Source organism: Phytophthora sojae (genome assembly GCF_000149755.1).
Source record: "Phytophthora sojae unplaced genomic scaffold PHYSOscaffold_3, whole genome shotgun sequence".
NCBI classification, from domain to species: domain Eukaryota; phylum Oomycota; class Peronosporomycetes; order Peronosporales; family Peronosporaceae; genus Phytophthora; species Phytophthora sojae.
Window position 1 is genome coordinate 2,191,788 of NW_009258117.1, and position 18,552 is coordinate 2,210,339.

The 18,552-nt window shown below is 55.0% G+C and overlaps 7 protein-coding genes across 7 annotated transcripts; 4 read left to right on the forward strand and 3 right to left on the reverse strand.

The window, feature by feature from the left end:
• Positions 1-1,281: 1,281 nt before the first annotated feature.
• On the forward strand, positions 1,282-2,013 carry PHYSODRAFT_328066 (hypothetical protein; the record flags this gene model as incomplete). The annotated part of the gene is made up of 1 exon (XM_009524314.1): positions 1,282-2,013. One exon carries the CDS (start codon positions 1,282-1,284, stop codon positions 2,011-2,013), a length of 732 nt encoding a protein of 243 aa, XP_009522609.1.
• Positions 2,014-3,009: 996 nt separating this feature from the next.
• On the reverse strand, positions 3,010-3,690 carry PHYSODRAFT_263707 (hypothetical protein; the record flags this gene model as incomplete). The annotated part of the gene is made up of 1 exon (XM_009524315.1): positions 3,010-3,690. The coding sequence occupies one exon, from the start codon at positions 3,688-3,690 to the stop codon at positions 3,010-3,012; it is 681 nt and encodes a 226-aa protein (XP_009522610.1).
• A 2,762-nt stretch (positions 3,691-6,452) lies between these two features.
• PHYSODRAFT_496906 (hypothetical protein) lies at positions 6,453-7,508 on the forward strand (the record flags this gene model as incomplete). Its single annotated transcript, XM_009524316.1, has 2 exons — positions 6,453-7,076; positions 7,128-7,508. The coding sequence occupies 2 exons, from the start codon at positions 6,453-6,455 to the stop codon at positions 7,506-7,508; spliced, it is 1,005 nt and encodes a 334-aa protein (XP_009522611.1).
• A 1,983-nt stretch (positions 7,509-9,491) lies between these two features.
• PHYSODRAFT_495538 (hypothetical protein) lies at positions 9,492-10,574 on the forward strand (the record flags this gene model as incomplete). Its single annotated transcript, XM_009524317.1, has 2 exons — positions 9,492-9,922; positions 10,085-10,574. 2 exons carry the CDS (start codon positions 9,492-9,494, stop codon positions 10,572-10,574), a joined length of 921 nt encoding a protein of 306 aa, XP_009522612.1.
• A 215-nt stretch (positions 10,575-10,789) lies between these two features.
• PHYSODRAFT_328070 (hypothetical protein) lies at positions 10,790-11,554 on the reverse strand (the record flags this gene model as incomplete). The annotated part of the gene is made up of 4 exons (XM_009524318.1): positions 10,790-10,857; positions 10,899-11,139; positions 11,208-11,447; positions 11,486-11,554. The coding sequence occupies 4 exons, from the start codon at positions 11,552-11,554 to the stop codon at positions 10,790-10,792; spliced, it is 618 nt and encodes a 205-aa protein (XP_009522613.1).
• A 1,327-nt stretch (positions 11,555-12,881) lies between these two features.
• On the reverse strand, positions 12,882-13,091 carry PHYSODRAFT_451076 (hypothetical protein; the record flags this gene model as incomplete). Its single annotated transcript, XM_009524319.1, has 1 exon — positions 12,882-13,091. A coding segment is annotated over one exon (210 nt), but the record flags the coding sequence as incomplete, so codon positions are not given.
• A 1,667-nt stretch (positions 13,092-14,758) lies between these two features.
• PHYSODRAFT_489063 (hypothetical protein) lies at positions 14,759-15,592 on the forward strand (the record flags this gene model as incomplete). The annotated part of the gene is made up of 1 exon (XM_009524320.1): positions 14,759-15,592. One exon carries the CDS (start codon positions 14,759-14,761, stop codon positions 15,590-15,592), a length of 834 nt encoding a protein of 277 aa, XP_009522615.1.
• Positions 15,593-18,552: the final 2,960 nt, after the last annotated feature.

Below are 18,552 nucleotides of genomic sequence, written 5' to 3' on the forward strand. Positions count from 1 at the left end.
ATCCCAGTCTGGTATATGAGCTCAATTCTTGTGTTTATTTTCTCGGCGGTTCTAGGCGGTGAACAGAGAGTTAACTCATAATAAAAACACCCATACCTCTGCAAGGAGCTCTCACGGGGACACTGATAAGGAAGGCTATTTCCTGCAAGGCGTTGATTGTCTGGCAGCAGAAAGGATCTGCTCGCGATGAACTTGACCCATTGGACTGTTTCATACTTGCAAGCGGAGCTTGCGGTTCGCGTTTGCCGTTGAAGACGCACTGGCACTCGGGTAGCCGCTCTGGACAGCGGCGACACGTAGCCGAATACGGCGCCACACCAATGTCTGCATCGGGACGTAGACACCGGAACCGTTAGCGCTCAGGCCATATGCACAGGGCTATACATGCCAGAGCAGTGTACACCCAGTCCGAGCACCCCACGACCTCCAATATTGACTAGCGCCTGATCATCCTACTGGGCTGACACTTTCATGTGCAGAGAATCGCTGACGCCGCTGCACCGGTCTTGGGGCGTCCGAGGTCTCTACTGGCGTGGTATCATGGCGCAGTCATCGCAAGATCGGCATCCGGTCTAGATGCAGATCCCCATGCGATGTTGCTTGAGTGGCGGCGCCGTGCTTCATGGGCCAGGTGATCTTCAGTATGGCAATGTGGTAGGCTTACAGTGCCGCAAATTATACACACAGTATTATGCGCGATGTCGTCGGCCTGCGTGCTCCGTCAACAGCGTAGCAAATGAAGCACCGCTTGACACTTTGGCAAACGCTGATGGCCTTTCCAATACATGTAGTGGAGTTTTCGACGTCGAAAACAAAATATGCATATATGGTATCGTTTATCTTTAGCAAGAGTTGGGCGTTCACCATTTTGTATAATACTGAACTTTGTATGTCCAATGTTGAAGTTGGCATCCGCAGAGCCAGGCCACCAAGAAGCGAGCTGCCTTCTGAGGCCACGGGAGCCCACGAAAGCGCGAAACGCGTGCTGTGGTTGTCAACAACTTGTTGACAGGTCCTATCCCGAGGGGGGTCAACAGATCCGCACGTACAGCACCTGCTGTACCAGTCCACCAGATTTTATTGATGCGCGAGTCTGCTTAAGGCAGCAAGCAAGCAACCCACGCTGGGCCATTATCTTCGTTTCCATTCCTCAATTCACCCTCGACCCGCAAGCAGTCAAGGCGGATCTTCCGGAGCAAGCGCTCTTCTTGTTGTCTCAGACCAAGCGCTCTTCTTGTTGTCTCAGACCAAGCGTCCATTTACCACAAGCAGTCTCCAGTCATGTTGAGCAGCAGCAACATCTTCGCCATGTGCATCGCGGCCGTCGCTCTATCAAGCGGAGTGCACGCGGAGCAGGCGGTGGCTCAGACGTTCGGCCACATTCACGGCGTCCATGGCGGAGTCCCCGGTGTCGTGGGCGTCGGCGTGGGCCCAGACGTGTACGGTCACGGTGTCGGTGTCGGCGTCGGTGTGCCGGGCGTGGCCGGTGTCGGTGTCGGCCTCCCTGGCGTCGGTGTGGGCGGTGTTGGTGTCAGTGTTGGTGTGCCTGCGGTTGGCGTCGGTGGCCCAGTGGTCGGCGCTGTTGGCCCCGCGGTCGGATACAACGCGCCTGCGAATGCCGTGTCCAACGCCAATGCAGGCGCCCCCGCCAATGCGGTCTCCAACGCGAATGCAAATGGGAACGCGGGGCGCGCGTCTGCCTCGGTGGCTAATGCTGGCGCTGCCACCGCGACCGCGAATGCCGGCGCTGGCCCCGGTGGCAACGGCGGCCCTGCCCAGACTGTCACGACGAACGGCGACGGAACTGCCTCCGCGACCACGTCGAAGACGACTGGCGGCGCGACTGCGACCGCCTCGGCGAACACGAACGGGCCGAGCGGTGGTCCGAGCGCGGGACCTAGCGGCGGCCCGAGCGCCGGCCCAAGTGGTGGTCCCAGCAACGGACCAAACACTGCAACTGGTGGTGCGGGCGCTACGTCTCAGAAGGCGTATCGTAAGCTCCGCTCGGAGTAAGGAGTGGGTCCTGGATGCTGTCGGTTCAATAGGGGCTGTTCTGTGGTCTCTCGGTCGTGAGGGTTCCCTGTTCAGCCACCGACCTAATTGTTGTGTCAGTATTTGTCGATGAGTTTTGATTTGGTACACTACGAATAAACCACTTTGTTCCATATAGCTTTCAGACTTAGTCATCAAGTCATACCTTGGCTGGAACTGGACTTACGACGAATGGCCTTACTTACCTAGAGTAGCTTTCACTCAAGGAGAATAAGCCTGTCTTGAGTCGCAAAGCTATGACCCTGCCTGCAATTAACTCTAGAGCAGAGTGGCGTCCTAGCCAGCGCGGCCGTAGCTTCGGGCAACCCTAAAATCACCAAGCTAGCCCATCGCGCACTGACAGGAATGGAGATGGACGGGTCTACCTGTCAACAAATTAGGCCGCTATGATAGCCACGAGAAAGAGTGCACTCTCACCACCAAAAAAACCCATAGATCTGCTCAACCTTCAACTCCACCAAACAAATAGCGATACGGATCGTTTCCTCGCGAAAGTGTCGTGGGCGTACAGTATCGCGCGGTGACCGCTGACTACGCTACGCTACTGACGGAGCGTATCTGCCGCTGCTGTTCCTCATAAGAACACAGTGTCCAAGCTGTATAATAACTGCGGCGCTGATGAAAGTGACTGTGGACGCGCTGCTTGTCATATTCGCACCGCTCTCGTCGGTGTTGCTGCGGACATGCCAATACCAAGACGCGATGAGCTACTGTGGTTAAATATACTACTAGTACTGTATAACTAACTCAGAACAGACAGAACTCGTGGTTGATTGGTAGTGGACCACAACGAAACTCATCGACAATATATTACTGACACAACATCAACTACGCCTGTGGATCCACAGGAGAACAAAGACCCCTCGCTGGGTGCATGCACGCCATGGCATACAGTACCCCCTCACAGAGCTGGTCATACCGATCCGACGGTAACTACTGTAGCCACGGACCCGCTCCTTACTCCGAGCGAAGCTGACGGTACGCCTTCTGAGACGTAGCGCCCGCGCCACCAGTTGCAGTGTTGGGTCCGTTGTTCGGGTCGCTGCTCGGACCAGCGTTCGCGTTTGCGTTCGCAGTCGCAGTGGCCGTCGCAGTCGCGCCACCACTCGTCTGGATGGGGCCATCGTTGCCACTGGGACCGGTGCCGATGTTGGCATTCGCGTTGGCGTTTCCTGGAGCGCCAGCATTCGCGTTCGAGACAGTATTTCCGGCGTATGCGTTCGCGTTGGCGGGCGCACCGACATTCGCATTGGAGGCGGCATTCGCAGGCGCCGCGTTGTATCCGACTGAGGGACCGCCAACGCCAACCGCGGGGCCACCGACGCCGACAGCAGGCACGCCGACACCGACATTGGCACCGACGCCAGCCACGCCAGGCACACCGACACCCACACCAACACCGGGAGCATACACGCCGGGGCCGTACAAGCCGGTGCCGTACACAGCTGGAGCCACGGCGACACCCACGACGCCGGGGACGCCGATTACACCGTGGAAGCGGGTGTTGTGCACGTGGTTGTTGTGGATGTAGCCGGGGTGGATGTGGCCAAAGGTCTGGGCCACTTCCTGCTCCGCGCTCACGCCGCTTGACAGGACGGCGGCGATGCACACGGCGAAGATGTTGCTGCTGCTCAACATGACTGGAGACTGCTTGTGGTAAATGGACGCTTGGTCTGAGACAACAGGAAGAGCGCTTGGTCTGAGAGAACAAGAAGAGCGCTTGCTCCGGAAGATCCGCCTTGACTGCTTGCGGGTCGAGGGTGAATTGAGGAATGGAAACGAAGATAATGGCCCAGCGTGGGTTGCTTGCTTGCTGCCTTAAGCAGACTCGCGCATCAATAAAATCTGGTGGACTGGTACAGCAGGTGCTGTACGTGCGGATCTGTTGACCCCCCTCGGGATAGGACCTGTCAACAAGTTGTTGACAACCACAGCACGCGTTTCGCGCTTTCGTGGGCTCCCGTGGCCTCAGAAGGCAGCTCGCTTCTTGGTGGCCTGGCTCTGCGGATGCCAACTTCAACATTGGACATACAAAGTTCAGTATTATACAAAATGGTGAACGCCCAACTCTTGCTAAAGATAAACGATACCATATATGCATATTTTGTTTTCGACGTCGAAAACTCCACTACATGTATTGGAAAGGCCATCAGCGTTTGCCAAAGTGTCAAGCGGTGCTTCATTTGCTACGCTGTTGACGGAGCACGCAGGCCGACGACATCGCGCATAATACTGTGTGTATAATTTGCGGCACTGTAAGCCTACCACATTGCCATACTGAAGATCACCTGGCCCATGAAGCACGGCGCCGCCACTCAAGCAACATCGCATGGGGATCTGCATCTAGACCGGATGCCGATCTTGCGATGACTGCGCCATGATACCACGCCAGTAGAGACCTCGGACGCCCCAAGACCGGTGCAGCGGCGTCAGCGATTCTCTGCACATGAAAGTGTCAGCCCAGTAGGATGATCAGGCGCTAGTCAATATTGGAGGTCGTGGGGTGCTCGGACTGGGTGTACACTGCTCTGGCATGTATAGCCCTGTGCATATGGCCTGAGCGCTAACGGTTCCGGTGTCTACGTCCCGATGCAGACATTGGTGTGGCGCCGTATTCGGCTACGTGTCGCCGCTGTCCAGAGCGGCTACCCGAGTGCCAGTGCGTCTTCAACGGCAAACGCGAACCGCAAGCTCCGCTTGCAAGTATGAAACAGTCCAATGGGTCAAGTTCATCGCGAGCAGATCCTTTCTGCTGCCAGACAATCAACGCCTTGCAGGAAATAGCCTTCCTTATCAGTGTCCCCGTGAGAGCTCCTTGCAGAGGTATGGGTGTTTTTATTATGAGTTAACTCTCTGTTCACCGCCTAGAACCGCCGAGAAAATAAACACAAGAATTGAGCTCATATACCAGACTGGGATTACCAGTACTCTTGATGTTGTTGTGTCTGAAAACTGAAAACGTTAATTTGCTATTTCGATTGAAACAAGAATGCTAACGAGGCGACTTAATTTAAAACAAGTTTTAACGCATAGTGGCAACTGCAACCTACAACACAAATAGTCTCGCTTACTCAGCGCAGCTTTCCTAGAAGGAGAATAAACCTCACTCTCGAGTCGCTCGGTCCGTAATGGCCCGGGCTTGCAGAGTGGAGTGGTGTCCAAGCCAGCGCTGCCGTAGCTTGGGGCAACCCTAGATCCACCAAGCTAGCCCATCGCGCACTGACAGGAATAGAGGGGTCTGCCTGTAGGCAACTTAAGCCACTGTGATAGCCGCAAGGAGGAGTGCGCTTCTATTATATGTGCGCTGCGTACAGCCTCTGACACACTTCAACTCGCGTGACGTGAGCAAAACCAAGCAGCCACGCAGCGCTTGCAGCAAAGTGTATCATAAGAGTCGTTGGCACCGCCTTCCACCACATTGCGAGCACCGCCATGGGCAGTGCTGCCAGGTCCACTCTAAAGCATCACTGCCAATTTGTCAGTGTCAAATCTGGGCCACGAGAGCCCCTCCTCCGCTCTAGAAGGTTTCGCCCGCAGCAAGTTGCACTCCACTGCAAGCATATGCGTTTCCGATGAAAACATCGCGGACCTTGCGTTTCAAGGGAGACCCCAGTTTAATCCGACAAAAATGGAATCATACAGTACACGTGTGTACTGTGTACACACACCACCAGCAAAGAGACCCTTGCTGACTGAGCGCCATGCAGCAAATAATTGCCTTTGGTGCTGCAAGGGTTGTCCTCAACCCTTGCAACAGCCGTGTTTGTCTCGGAGCTCCAGCGGTCATATATGATGCCAAGGGCTCAGTTCGCCGCTGGATGTCGCGCCAAGCATCTCTCTTGCTCGCACCCAACTCAGGGCGGCAGCGAGCAGAACGCTGAGAATGGGTGACAGAACACGGCAAACAATTTGTTTGAAACAAACAAAAGCAAGATGGCAAGCGAAGGTCGGAGTGTCGGCCCCTTTTCTGCCGGAAAACCTGCGACGAAGCAGAATCGCCACCTCGCCTGCGTCACGGCGCCCCGCACGGGACTCGGCGCTCGCTGCCCACGTGCGCGCCAAATGCAGGCGCTCGTTGGTCAGTCCTCGCCACGTGCGAGGCAAAATAGCCTGCTATTCCTGCTGGCTGATGCTGCTCGTCCTCGCCGAGTCCGTCCTCACCGCCATCAAGTACGGTTTGCCTTTTTCCGGTCGTCCGGTTGCGCCTTCTATGCCACGCTGACTTTTTCAGCCCGCACGAAACCGCCCAGCGATTGGCCCGTATCGCGCTTCCCGCTTGATTTGAGGCCACCGGTTGTTGCAGTGCCGCCGTCCGTCGCCAGTCCTCGATTTGCCAGCTCGGACGCACATTGAACTTGCTTCGTCTACTGTATAGCAGCTCAAGGCTCAAGCCAGCGGAAATGACCTACAGCGATCGATCGGGCGCGCGCTTCCTGCGCCTGCCGCGCCGCATGGCGGGGGCCGCCGCCCTGTGCGCCGCGGCCGCGGCCTGCAGCGGCCTCAGCCCGCCGCCCACGCGCCTGGACGCGACACGCCGCCCCGTGCCCATGGGCGCCGACGCCGCGTGCGCGCAGCTCGTGCCGCACGCCGTGACGTGCCCGCTCAAGGCGCAGCAGCTGCAGACGCCGCGCGTGGACTCGTGGCGGCTCGCGCGCAGCCGCCTGCAGCAGGAGTACGACCTGGAGGGCGTCATCGGCGAGGGCGGCTTCGGCCTCGTGCACGTGGCGCGGCACCGCGCCTCCAACGCGCGCGTGGCCGTGAAGCGCGTGCCCAAGCAGCGAACGACCAAGGAGAGCTTCCTGCAGGAGGTGGCCATCCTGCGCCAGGTGGGCGGCACGCACAACGTGCTGCAGCTGCGAGACGCCTTCGAGACGCAAGACGCCTACGTGCTCGTAACGGAGCTCGTGCAGGGCGCCGAGCTGTACGACGACCTGGTGGAGCACGGCGTCTTCGGCGAGCAGCGCGCGAAGGCGCTCGTGCGCGAGCTGGCTGTGGCGCTGCAGTACCTGCACTCGAAGCACGTGGTGCACGCGGACCTCAAGCCCGAGAACATCCTGCTGGCCGACGACAAGGAGACGGGCATGCGCCTCATCGACTTCGGACAGTCCTTCCGGCTGCACGACGCGCGCCGCAAGGTGGACGCCTGCACGACGGCGTACGCGTCGCCGGAGTTCATCGAGCACCGCGAGTCCAGCTGCGCCATGGACGTGTGGGCGCTGGGCGTCGTGCTGTACATTGTGCTCTGCGGCCTGCACCCGTTCGACCCGACGGACGACGCCAGCGACGAGGAGCTGCAGCGGCGAATCCTCAAGGGCGACTTCGACCGCGAGTCGGCCGGCTGGGCCTGCATGTCGGACAGCGCGCGGGGCCTCGTGTGCCGCATGCTCAACGTGGACCCGGAGCAGCGCATCAGCGCCGCGCAGGTGCTCGAGCACGAGTGGCTCAACAGTGCGTGAAGAAGAAGAGGAAACACAAGTTTTGTCAAGGTGCAACGGCAACTGCGACGGCAGGTCACGATGCAGTTTTTGGGAGTTTTGTACGAGTCCCCAGCGGAAGGTTAGCCCACAGCGCCATACTCCAAGGCGCATCATAGAAGAGCTAAAGGCTCGCCCCCCCACAAACACACTGCATATAAGAATCCGTTAAATTATTTTATCTATTGATCCGGAAGGGGGCTTGCTGGAAGCGGGTCATGCTGGGCGTTTCGCTTCAGCCATTTGCTAACGTTGCGACTCCAAACTAAGACTGGTCCGAAACTGGATGCCACAGTATTTTCGCTACGCGCCTATATTGTTGCTATATCGTAGGAAGTATTATCGCTGCAACGTCCGTACTCGGTGGTGTCACGCTGATTAATCGCAGCGAAATGAGCATCCAACCCCGAGGGATGCCGAGGAGCTAACGAAGATTCACCATGTTAGCGTGGATCTTCGTCTGGTTTGCTGGATTCACAAAATCTCAATGGCAGTTGCCTGCTATTTTAGTATGCGCCAAATGTTTGCAATGGTTTCTTTGAGATCACCCAGCATCCGCAGTCGAAGAATAAGACGGTTCGCCGTGACATGGATTGGAGTTCATGTTGCTTGCTGAGCTGGTTCCCGGGAAAACTCATCGTTATAACTCATCCAAACTAACCCCCGTCAATTTCCACGCGAAGTGTCAGCACCAAAACAACTACCTCCGAGTACTAAAGGTGGGCATCATGAAATCTTGGTTTTGACATCTTACAGCAACCCAGCCAAACGACAGGGTGGCCTCATGACTGCAAAAAGAACGAGGGGAGCAATGGTGGCGTTTTTCCCATTGAAATATGCTGCGAACCATCTTGAACAGCCAGTGCCTGGCTTTAAGCTGGTCTTGATCGTCGAAACAACCCCCGTACACGACCTCGCAACCTGCCGAGTTATCGTATTCGTCGTATAAATGATTGAAATTCATCCTGGATACCACAGAAAAAAACGGTAAGAAGCGACAAAGGGGCAGCAAAAGCGAAGGCGTATCCTCTCGGAGTCTGCGGTCGAAACATGATCTGGACGAGGTGAGGGTCGCTTGGGCTGCTGTAGTCCCGACGAATAACAAGCAAACCGTCGTTCAGCACCTGCAACACTTCGAACCGAGTGTGAGCGGAGCTGTCGAAGTTCACGTATCCTCCATTGGATACCACGGTAGCGCACGGTGCGAAGCATGCTAGACAAACTACTGTACTTGTCGGACGAACGACTGGAACGCGTAGCCAAGGCAGGTTCCACGACCCTTGCCTTCGGAGGAAAGCAAGGTTGTTTCAAAATTTATTACTTCGAAAGCGGCGAGAATAGAACTACATGTAGCTACTTAATGCAATTCACCAGCAATCTTCGGGTAGTCGATCCTCACTGGGGTTCTTCGCGGTAGTCGTATCTGCGCCAGCGGCAACACCAATCGTAAGCTCAAAAACAACGCCACCTCTCGAGCTCTCGGGGCTTTTCGCTCACAACTCCGCAAAAGTCGCTGACGTCGCCCACTGTTCGACCTTGGGAGTTGACGAAGCGGTGAGCTGCCCCCCGCGCCGAAACCCGCCGACGCTCACAGCGCTTCTGTCCCTTAAAGACAATCAGACCGGTTCACCAGGGACGCAACTTCTTCTTCTCTTGTTTCCAAAAACCTGGAACGCGGCCTCCCGTAAGTAAACAGGCCAATGAAGGATATCGAGTAAGCTTACACGCCCGGCACCTTGTCGAGATTCGAGAAGTGCGCCCGAGGACCAGTGTGCGCAAACGTCCAGACGTTATCAGGGCTTGTTCGCGCCGGCGCACCTCGTTCGTCGTTAGCACACGCGCGCTTGCCTCGCATAGACGGTGCCGAGCAGGACTCGATTGGCCTGTATGCGCAGTCACTTTTCGATTTGCCCCGAAAGGCAACAACGAGCTCCTGCCTGCCTGCCTCCTATCCTATTGACCGCGATGCCGTTCGAGCCCGAGGTGGTGTCCGCGCCGGGCATCTGCACCCAGCGCCAAGTGGACGCGCTGTACGCGGCGCCCAAGTATTTCGTGGAGGGGACGGCCAAGGAGGCGTTCATCGCCACGGGCATCACCGTGAGCTACGCCGTGCTGGAGCGGCCGCCAATGAACGCGGCGGTGGGCGTGGAACAGGTGGTGCTCATCGCCGGCTTCATGCAGCCCAAGGACACGTGGGCGCACTTCATCGACTCGCTGTTGCCCAAGTGGAACCAGAAGCAGCGCGGCGTGGGGCTGAGCATCCTCGTGCTGGACAACCGCGGCTTCGGCGGCACCGACGCGCCCTTCGGCATGTACTCGACGCGCACCATGGCCGAGGACATCCTCGCGCTGATGGACCACATCGGCTGGCGCTCCGCTCACATCGTCGGCGGCAGGTGCGTCGTCAATGCAACCATAGCCTCTTGATGTTGGTATAATACTGACTTGGTATATTGGTGCTGGTACTGCAGCATGGGCGGCATGATCGCTCAGGAGCTCGCGCTGCTTGATCTCCGACGAGTGCGCTCGCTGACGCTCGTTTCCACTAGCCGCGATAGGTACAAGGCCAGCGGGCGGTCGCTCGGCTTGATGGTGCGCAAGACCTTCTCGCTTACGGTGCCGGCCAAGGCCAACAACATGGTCGACACGCTCTTCCCGCAGGAGTATCTGGCTAAGACGAGGATAGCGGAGACGGGAGACGCCGTGCGCAACGCAATCGCGCGAATGTATGAGCTACAGTTGAAGCGGTGGCCGGAGCCGAGTCTCAGCGGCGTCATCGGCCAGACCGCCGCAGTACAGACGCATTTTGTGTCGGACGAGCGGCTACAGGACATGAACGAGGCCGGCTTCCCCATTCTGATCGTCAGCGCCATGCTGGACGACGTCATCCCTCCCGAAGAGTCCATCGTGCTCAGGGAGCATCTAAACGGCGACCACGTGCACACGCTCTTCTTCGAAGTCGGTGGCCACGGCGCCATTTGCCAGTACGCTGATGAAATCGCTGAAGAATTGATTGAGACGATGTGTCGGGCGGCGCCGCCCCTCTGAAAGTACACTAGTGACGAGGTTCCCGTATTTGCCAAGCTGCCAGTTCAACACCGAAAGCGCAGCTCCCAGACAACAAGCAACAATCACTAAGCAGAAATATGGACGATTGAAAGCATGACTTCAAGTGTCCACTTAGTGCCAATAGCAGACATGTGAACAAAGTGCAGCTGAATAGCTTAGCACCCATCGAGAACACTTCAAAGCTGCTGTAACGGTTAGCGAGCAGCAACATCGCGCTGCATCTGGCCGTTCAACATGGCGTTGCGGCCGAGCTTGGATTCCACTTCCACGAGCTGCGCGTTGTGGCACTACGGTTGCAGGAACCAAGATGCGCTGCTAGCAGGTCCTGCATGATGGCGATGATCAGCGAGTGGCACGAGATGCAGCGCGTGCCCTCCGCCAAGTTGAGTGAGTTACGGTCCAGCGTGGTCATGGTGATCAGCAGGTACATGTAGTAGTTGAGATCGTACAGGCATGCAATCTGATCGGCCTGGTAGTCCATGAAGCTCTCGGCCATGAATCTTGCCGCCTTGAAAGATAGCAGGTGCCGAACTCCCCGCACAACCTGTAGCACATCATGCCATGGCATGATGATCATGCTCTGGTCGCGCGCCACCTCCATGCCCCCCAAACCCTCGAGGGCAGTGAGTCAAGAGGCACGCCGGTGGTGCAGCTGCCGTCCTTGTAGATGGAATCGGCGAGGATAGCAGACGACGGGAGCCCCACCAGGCGGTTGAGGCGGTTCGGGAACTTGGCGACGAACTCGAGCGCCTGGATGCCGCCAATGCTGGCGCCGACGACAGTGTTAGCGCTGCCAATTCTCAGGTCGCCCAATATCTTGGCCTGGCAGCGTGCCGTGTCGGAGGGCATGAGCTGTGGGAACAAGACCTCCTTGCGCCGACAGCGGCGACGTGACGCCGAAGGGACTTGCACGGGCAAATGACGCAGAAGTTGGACGCGTTGATGGCGGGGCCGATCATTTTCGTCCACCAGGCGGGGTGCGGCGTGGTTCGAGTGGGAGAACGAGGCAGCACCACAATGGTGCGGTCTCCGGACAGTGAGCAAGCTCTCATGCGATGGTCATCTCGGGGCAGCAGGGTTCTTAAATCCCACGTCTGCGATGACCTCTTGGGAGGGACAGTAACTTCAGTGGGAGGTATAATGTTTTTTTATTGTGCTTTGCACGAACTTTGGCATGCGATTAAGGGCTCTAAACCAACGAGCAAATCCTTCCCGGTGATCATATCTCACAGCCTGACTTTAAGTTAAGAGGAATTTCCATAAGTCAGTAAGAGCATCTCCAGCGGTTGGTCTCAAACACGGTTTTATCCTAAAAGTAACGATGTTAAGACTTGGCCGAGACTCAAGGCTTCCACCAGAAGGTCCTATTGCAGGTTCACCGGGACCTATAGATTGGCTTTCGAGGCTTAAAATAAGACCACAATCTTAATGCCACCCATACAAAACTGAAGAGTCGCCGTATTTAAACGATTGCACCAAGACTGAATGCAATTTTCACATGCGGGAATGGACTTATAAGACTCGCTTTAGAACTCACCGCTGGAAGTAAGTCGGTCTGCGCAGGTCTCAACTGTAAAATTGTGGTCTCAAAGACCCTGTTACGTCTTAGGATAAGAGCGTGTTCACTACGCAGCTAGAGATGGATATCTGCAGGGAGTTGGTGCATCTCCATCTCCAGCTTGTTCGCTACAACAGAGCGCATCTAGGTAAAATTAGCCAATCACAGTGCGACTCGCTCTCCTTCTCCTTGCTTTGCTGTTCTTCGTCGGCCGGGAACACTGTGCCCGAGACACCGGACGCGTGGCAAGATGGACCAAGCTGCCGATGACGCTTCGAGAGCTGCGCCTCCGTTCCCGTCAGCCTTTGGCGACCTCGTGCTGGCTGCTGCCAGTTTGGACATACCTGCCTCCGATGTTGCTCTTGCCCAGACTGTGTATGCGACACCGCCCACTACTCCACCACTCAAACGGAGCTGGATGCCCGCACTTCCTCGCTGGCGCTGCCGCATTCAGAGACACCCAGCCAGCTTTTTGCGCTCGGAGTTGTAGCTGCGTCAGCCCGCAACCAAGACTCACATCGCCGCGTTGGGAATCAGAAGAAGAAGGCCAATACTGGTGAAACGTCTATCGCTACGAAGCAACCCTCCTTTGCGTGGACGACTGCAGCAGCTGATGCCCTGCTGCGGGCTCGTTTTGACACGGTTGCAACTTTCTTCTCAAAGCTATGCTGCCGTACTTTGGCAGCAGCAATCAGAACACCTTGATCTCGTAGTAAACCAGCAATACGTAGGAAAGTTGGCTTGGTGCAGCGAAGATTGTCTTCAAACCAACTTGCATACGCGGCTGACTGTAGCATGGGCTCAAAGTGCAGTGAGGTCACGGTACGAATCTGTTCCTTAGGGCCTTGCGGCGCATCGTCGGATTCTCCTGATAGGAGGACTGCAACCTGTGCGACAGCTGAGCATGTAGCAACCAGTACAGCTTCCTCTTCGTTCATTGTGTGTGCGGCTGAACTGCCTCAATCTCCAGCTACTTTCTCCTTCTGGGAGCTGGAGAAGGAGACGGGGTAATTCTCCAGTTGTCACGTTGTGAACTAAACTATTTTGACCAATCAAAAGACAAGAAATAGAGTTGATGAGAGGTCATCTCCATCTCCAGCTACCTAGCGAACACGCTCTAAGACCCACCGCTGGAGATGCTCTAAATACTACTGAGATTTTGTGTTGGAATTGGAAAATAGTATTCTGCACAACTGCTTCTGGATTACTATTTTCGAACATCAGTAGTTCTGGGATGTCATCAGTATTTCTAAACAAGTCATTATCAGTCGTGCTGTGTTGTCTAAATCACTACGGAGATTACAATATAGCAATAGTACATGTATAAGTGCGTATATTTTTTTATTTTTCACTGGTGTGGGGTGAGACTACGGAGGGCCATTTCCAAGGAAGAGGGCCATTTCACAGAAATAGTACAAACGGGCTCCCCAAAACCAGCCGTTTTCATACATACTATACATAAGTCAATTTGCAGGTGTGCCCGTCCCAGCGAGGTGTGTCCGTTGCAATATCCAGTAGACTTGTCCATACAAAAACTACGATTATTAGCACCGTGCCCGTCCCATGAGAGCGTGCCCGTTGCAATCCCGGCGCCGACGCACCTACATTGGTCTCACTTCCGAAATGGCGCCCAAGCCGCAACCAAGACCTCCGCTGCCGCCCTGTGGCTACTTGCTTGTCTCTCTCGGCCTTCGTCCTAAGGTCCTTCGCGCCCTACAAGATGAAGCGAGGTCCGGTGCCATGGAGTCCAAGTATCACCCTATCTTCAAGAAGATGGGGGAAGACCGCGACGACGCCTGCCGCGAGATGGCTCGTGTCCACAAGGCATCCGGGGCTGTCGGGGATTTGAAGATTGCAGTGAAAGCCATCACCGACTGCCTCGAGCCTCGCTGGATTATATCCGCTGTCTCGATCTTGCGGTCCCACCCGGGGAGTGACGAGCAGGAAAGTCACCAGGACTACCCGGACAAGGTCATAGAAGCCGCAAGAAAGCAAGGTCGTGTTCTCGGCAGTATGCTGTGCGCTCTTGTCGATGGTGCACGTGTTCTATTCTACGATGGGTGCACGGACGTCAAGGACGAGTCGAAGGCGCACGTCATCGAAATTCCAGTCGGCTTCTGCATCATCTTTCGAGGGGATTTGATCCACAACGGGATGGCGTACGACCGCGTCAACCACCGGGTGCATTGTTACTTGACCTTCCGTGGTCTCAAATGGGAGCCAGACGTGGTTTCAAATGTGCTTCCACCTCACTCTGAATGCCAGTACTGCGGGATTAAGCTGGAGGAGTCGAATGTCATGCGTTACCACCGCCGCTACTGCCTCAGCAACCCCAAGGCGGGATCCGCTAAGGAGGGCCCTCATCGGGAGGGCCCTCGTAATAGAGTCGACATTTGGGAAACAGCCGGTTGCGACAAACGCACATTTGGGTCATTCGTAATAGGTGCATGTACCGAAATCGTCGGCAACGCTCTGTGGAAATGATACCGTTGCCGACGATCATAGCTCTACTATAAATAAGCATCCGAGGCGAAGTTTACTTAAGACTACCAGCAAATATTAAGAGGGGTTGAGTGCTTGCCATTTTTCAGATCTCGTTGTGCTGATGGTGCGCCCTGCTTTCCCAGCGTCTGGCTACGCCGTGTTCTACCTGCAAGTTTCCCAAGCGACTATTGGTGAGCTCTACCTAGAAGCAGAGTCTCGGACCTACAGACCTGTGTTTCGAGAAGTAGGCGGAGCCGAAGATGACATGTTCAGAAGTCAATCGCGAGTTCAGCGCATGAAACCTCCCCTTCGACGTGTTTCCGCTGCAATCCTTGAGGATGCAGCTACCCGCGACTCCAACTACAGACCCTGTGTGTTTTCGTACATGCACTCGCGACCTGGGGGTCTATACCAGGAACCTCATCAAGACTATGCAGACGAAGTGCGAGCTGCTGTGCATGCCCGCTACCCGGGCAGCATTCCGGCTAGTGTTATTATTGCCATCCAACCCGGGACAAGACTGCGGTTGTTTCCCCGCTGCTTTGACTTTGCCCGCCCTGAAATGGAGATTGAATTGGAGATCCCTACTGGATATGCAGTTGTGTTTCGTGGCGATTTATTTCATAGTGGTGTGGGGTATACTACTTCCAACTATAGGCTTCATTGCTACTTGTTTTTTCGAGACCTTGGTTGGAGACCAGACGTGGTGTCTAATTCGCTATTAGTATGCCAATACTGCGGTCGCACCGAACGAGTTTCGGCCCGAATTCGGCAGCACCGGTATTTCTGCCTGCAGAACCCGGATGGACTCGCGCATCGTATCGGTCGGCGGGAGCAGCAAAATCGCCGCGGTGAGTATCCCTGCAACTATTGCAGTCAAGTTTTTGAGGTGCAAAGCACGCTTCGTTCTCATATTTTGGCTCAACACGGTTCGACCTCTAGCCAGAATGTTTAAGCTCAAATACATGTTCACTTGTATATGTGCTGGAACCACTGTTAGATTCTTCGCCCGGTCGTTTTTACGAGGTAATTACCTGGCCGTTACATGCTATAAACATAGTTGTACTCGATAAGACACTAGAGCTGGCAGTGCTTCTTCGTCTTAGCACCCCCAGCATCCTTTCACCCGTGTTGTCGACAGGCACTACTCTAAGAACACCAACATCTACTCCGAAACGTGCATTACTACCACATCCAGCATCCGACGTGGTGTCGGCAGACCAACACACTACGAACAACAACACCTATCCAGACGCGAGTATCGATGCCTTGCCGCCACTCTGATGCTCACTACGAGGCAGTTTTTGTCGGCTGCGCAGCAAGTGAGTTCTCAGCTAGTGTCTCGGCTGGAGTTTCGGCCGGTGTCTCGGTTGATGTCAGTGACCTGGGTTTTAGCGTTCTGGGTAATTTCGATGTTGATAGCGATGGAGTAGCCGCTAGCGTGAACGCTGAGTCGTATCATGGGAATTCTGACGACGACGGAGATTGGGAAAGTGATGGCGAAGACGAAGACTCTATCATGGACTTGATACGAGAAGACTTCAACATCTCCAGCGACGTCCACGAATTCGACTTTCCTGACTTCAATTTGGACGATGATCTACCTATCTGTGATGAAATAGATTCGGAGTTGGACTGGGTTGACGAAAAATTGCTGGCTTTGGTTCGTACTCATCAGCTTAATGAGGAGGAAAAGCGTCTCGACAACTCAGCGGTGGTCGATGCAGACGACGTAGCGCAAACGGAGTCCGGTGAGATCGGAATGAGTGGGACCGACCTCCGTATGGTGGACGAAATCTACATTCTTCCACCACCACCTCAGCTTACGTACGAATCGCACGATACAGCTGAGGCAGCGATACATCAGTGGACATTGGAGCACCATTACAACGTCTCTCGACGACGGGTTCGGTATTTACCTGGTACCAAAATTGTGTGGGAGCCCAACTATGAGTGCGATCGAGCAGGGTGGCCAAAGTGCACGCAGCATTTGGTGGATAGCGGCCGACAGCGGTCCATGCGTGGCTCGAAGCGTTGTGGATGCCCCATGCGGTTAAAAATGTGCGCGGTCTCTAAGTCTGACATCGAGGGACCTTGGAAAATTGTACACACTCGTGATAACAGTGAGGTACACAATCACCCTGCGGTAGACGATGTTCGTGTCCACGCCGCACACCGGCAGCGTGCTGCAGCAGGTCTATCGCTTACTCAACAGAGCATGGAGGAAACTATTGTCGGTCAGACAGCTGCCGGTATTCCAGTGGCCAAGATTCGAGCGGCCATCCTCCACAGCACCCCTGGTTCTCTTGTGCTCCCGGAAGATATTGGAAACCTCAAAATGAGGGCGAGGAAGCAGGCCATGGCGACGCAGACCCCGCTTGAAGCTCTTTTTACTCTGTTGAACAATCACAATTTTTTCTTCAGATATGAGATCAACCCAGCCACAAACGAGCTTCTGTATTTGCTGTGGGCGCATCCTGCTACACTTCCTCTGTACAAGTTACACTGTGATGTTCTGATAATGGATGGTACGTTCAAGACAAACAAGTACTAGTGAACGTCATCGCAATGACTGGAATGAATACTGTTCTGCCCGTGGCGCAGTGTTTCCTACCTGGACAAAAAGACAATGACTACACTTGATTTTTGATGCGATTTCGCGAATTAATTGACGAGGATGTTATCCAACTTCCATCGGTCAATCTAACCGATCGTGAATTGGCCGTGATGAATGCTCTTGACTCTGTGTTTCCTGAGGTTCCGTCACTAGTCTGCAGATGGCATCTGAACCAGAACGTATTGGCAAAGGTTCGCAGCGTTCTCGGCCAGGTTCAAGTGGAGAACCCCCTTCCTGGCCAAGATAAGTGGGAAAATACTTGGCAGACCGAGGTCTTCATGTCATTCTTCTATAGGGCAGTGGAAGCAAGCACTGAAAGTGACTTTGAATTGCAATGTGTGATTTTGAAAGACTTGTCTCCGGTTCTGGCGGCCTACTTGGAGGCTCATTGGTGGAAGTACAAGACTAAAATCGTCCGGTGTTGGACGAACAAGTACAAGCACTTTGAGTATCGTGATACCTCAGCCGTGGAGGGTACCCATGCCCAATGCAAGCGTTGGCTACAGGACAGCAATGGTGACCTGTACACCGTATTTACTCGGTTACTACCATGGTGGCTCTCTTCAGCAAGTGCTGTAAGCATTCGTGCTGCTCGTGATGCTACGATTCTACCGTACCTCTTTCAGAACGACGGATACACTCAAGTAGGCCGGATTATCACGGTATGGGCTCTGCGAGCAACTGACGAACTCTGGAAGGAGACTATTCAAATGCTGACTGGAGCTAAACCGTGCCGTGGATGCACTGGTGTATTTCGGATCGTGAATGGGAGGCCCTGTGTACATGAATTGATTTTGATCATTCAGTCAAACGGTCGGATGAAACTACTTCCTACGATGTATGATCCACACTGGTGGATCTACCGCGACCGGATGGAGGCTTGGCGTCCACGCATCCTCGAACCCGCAAGTCTTCGCACTAAACGCAGGAAAGCCCAATCGCATCGTGCCAACCATGGGGCAAGTGGTACAGCACGAGATACCACGCTTGCAGAAAGAGTTGACCAAAACAATCCAGCACCAGCACCAAGTTTTCTGCGAGGGATGACGAGCCATCTCATTACCAGTTCAAGCCAACCAAGCCTTCATCTTCACGCAATCACGAATGGCAGGATATTCCCAAGTAATGGGCTTGTTCATGTCACCACTGCCTACCAACAGGACGGCTTCAGAGTCGACACAAGCCTGGCCGGGCCCTACCAAACGTCTCACGCACATCCACGCACTTGGGGATACGCTAACAGACACCCGTTTTAACTTTAACACGTATTCTATAAAGTCTACCTAACGTGTACAAGC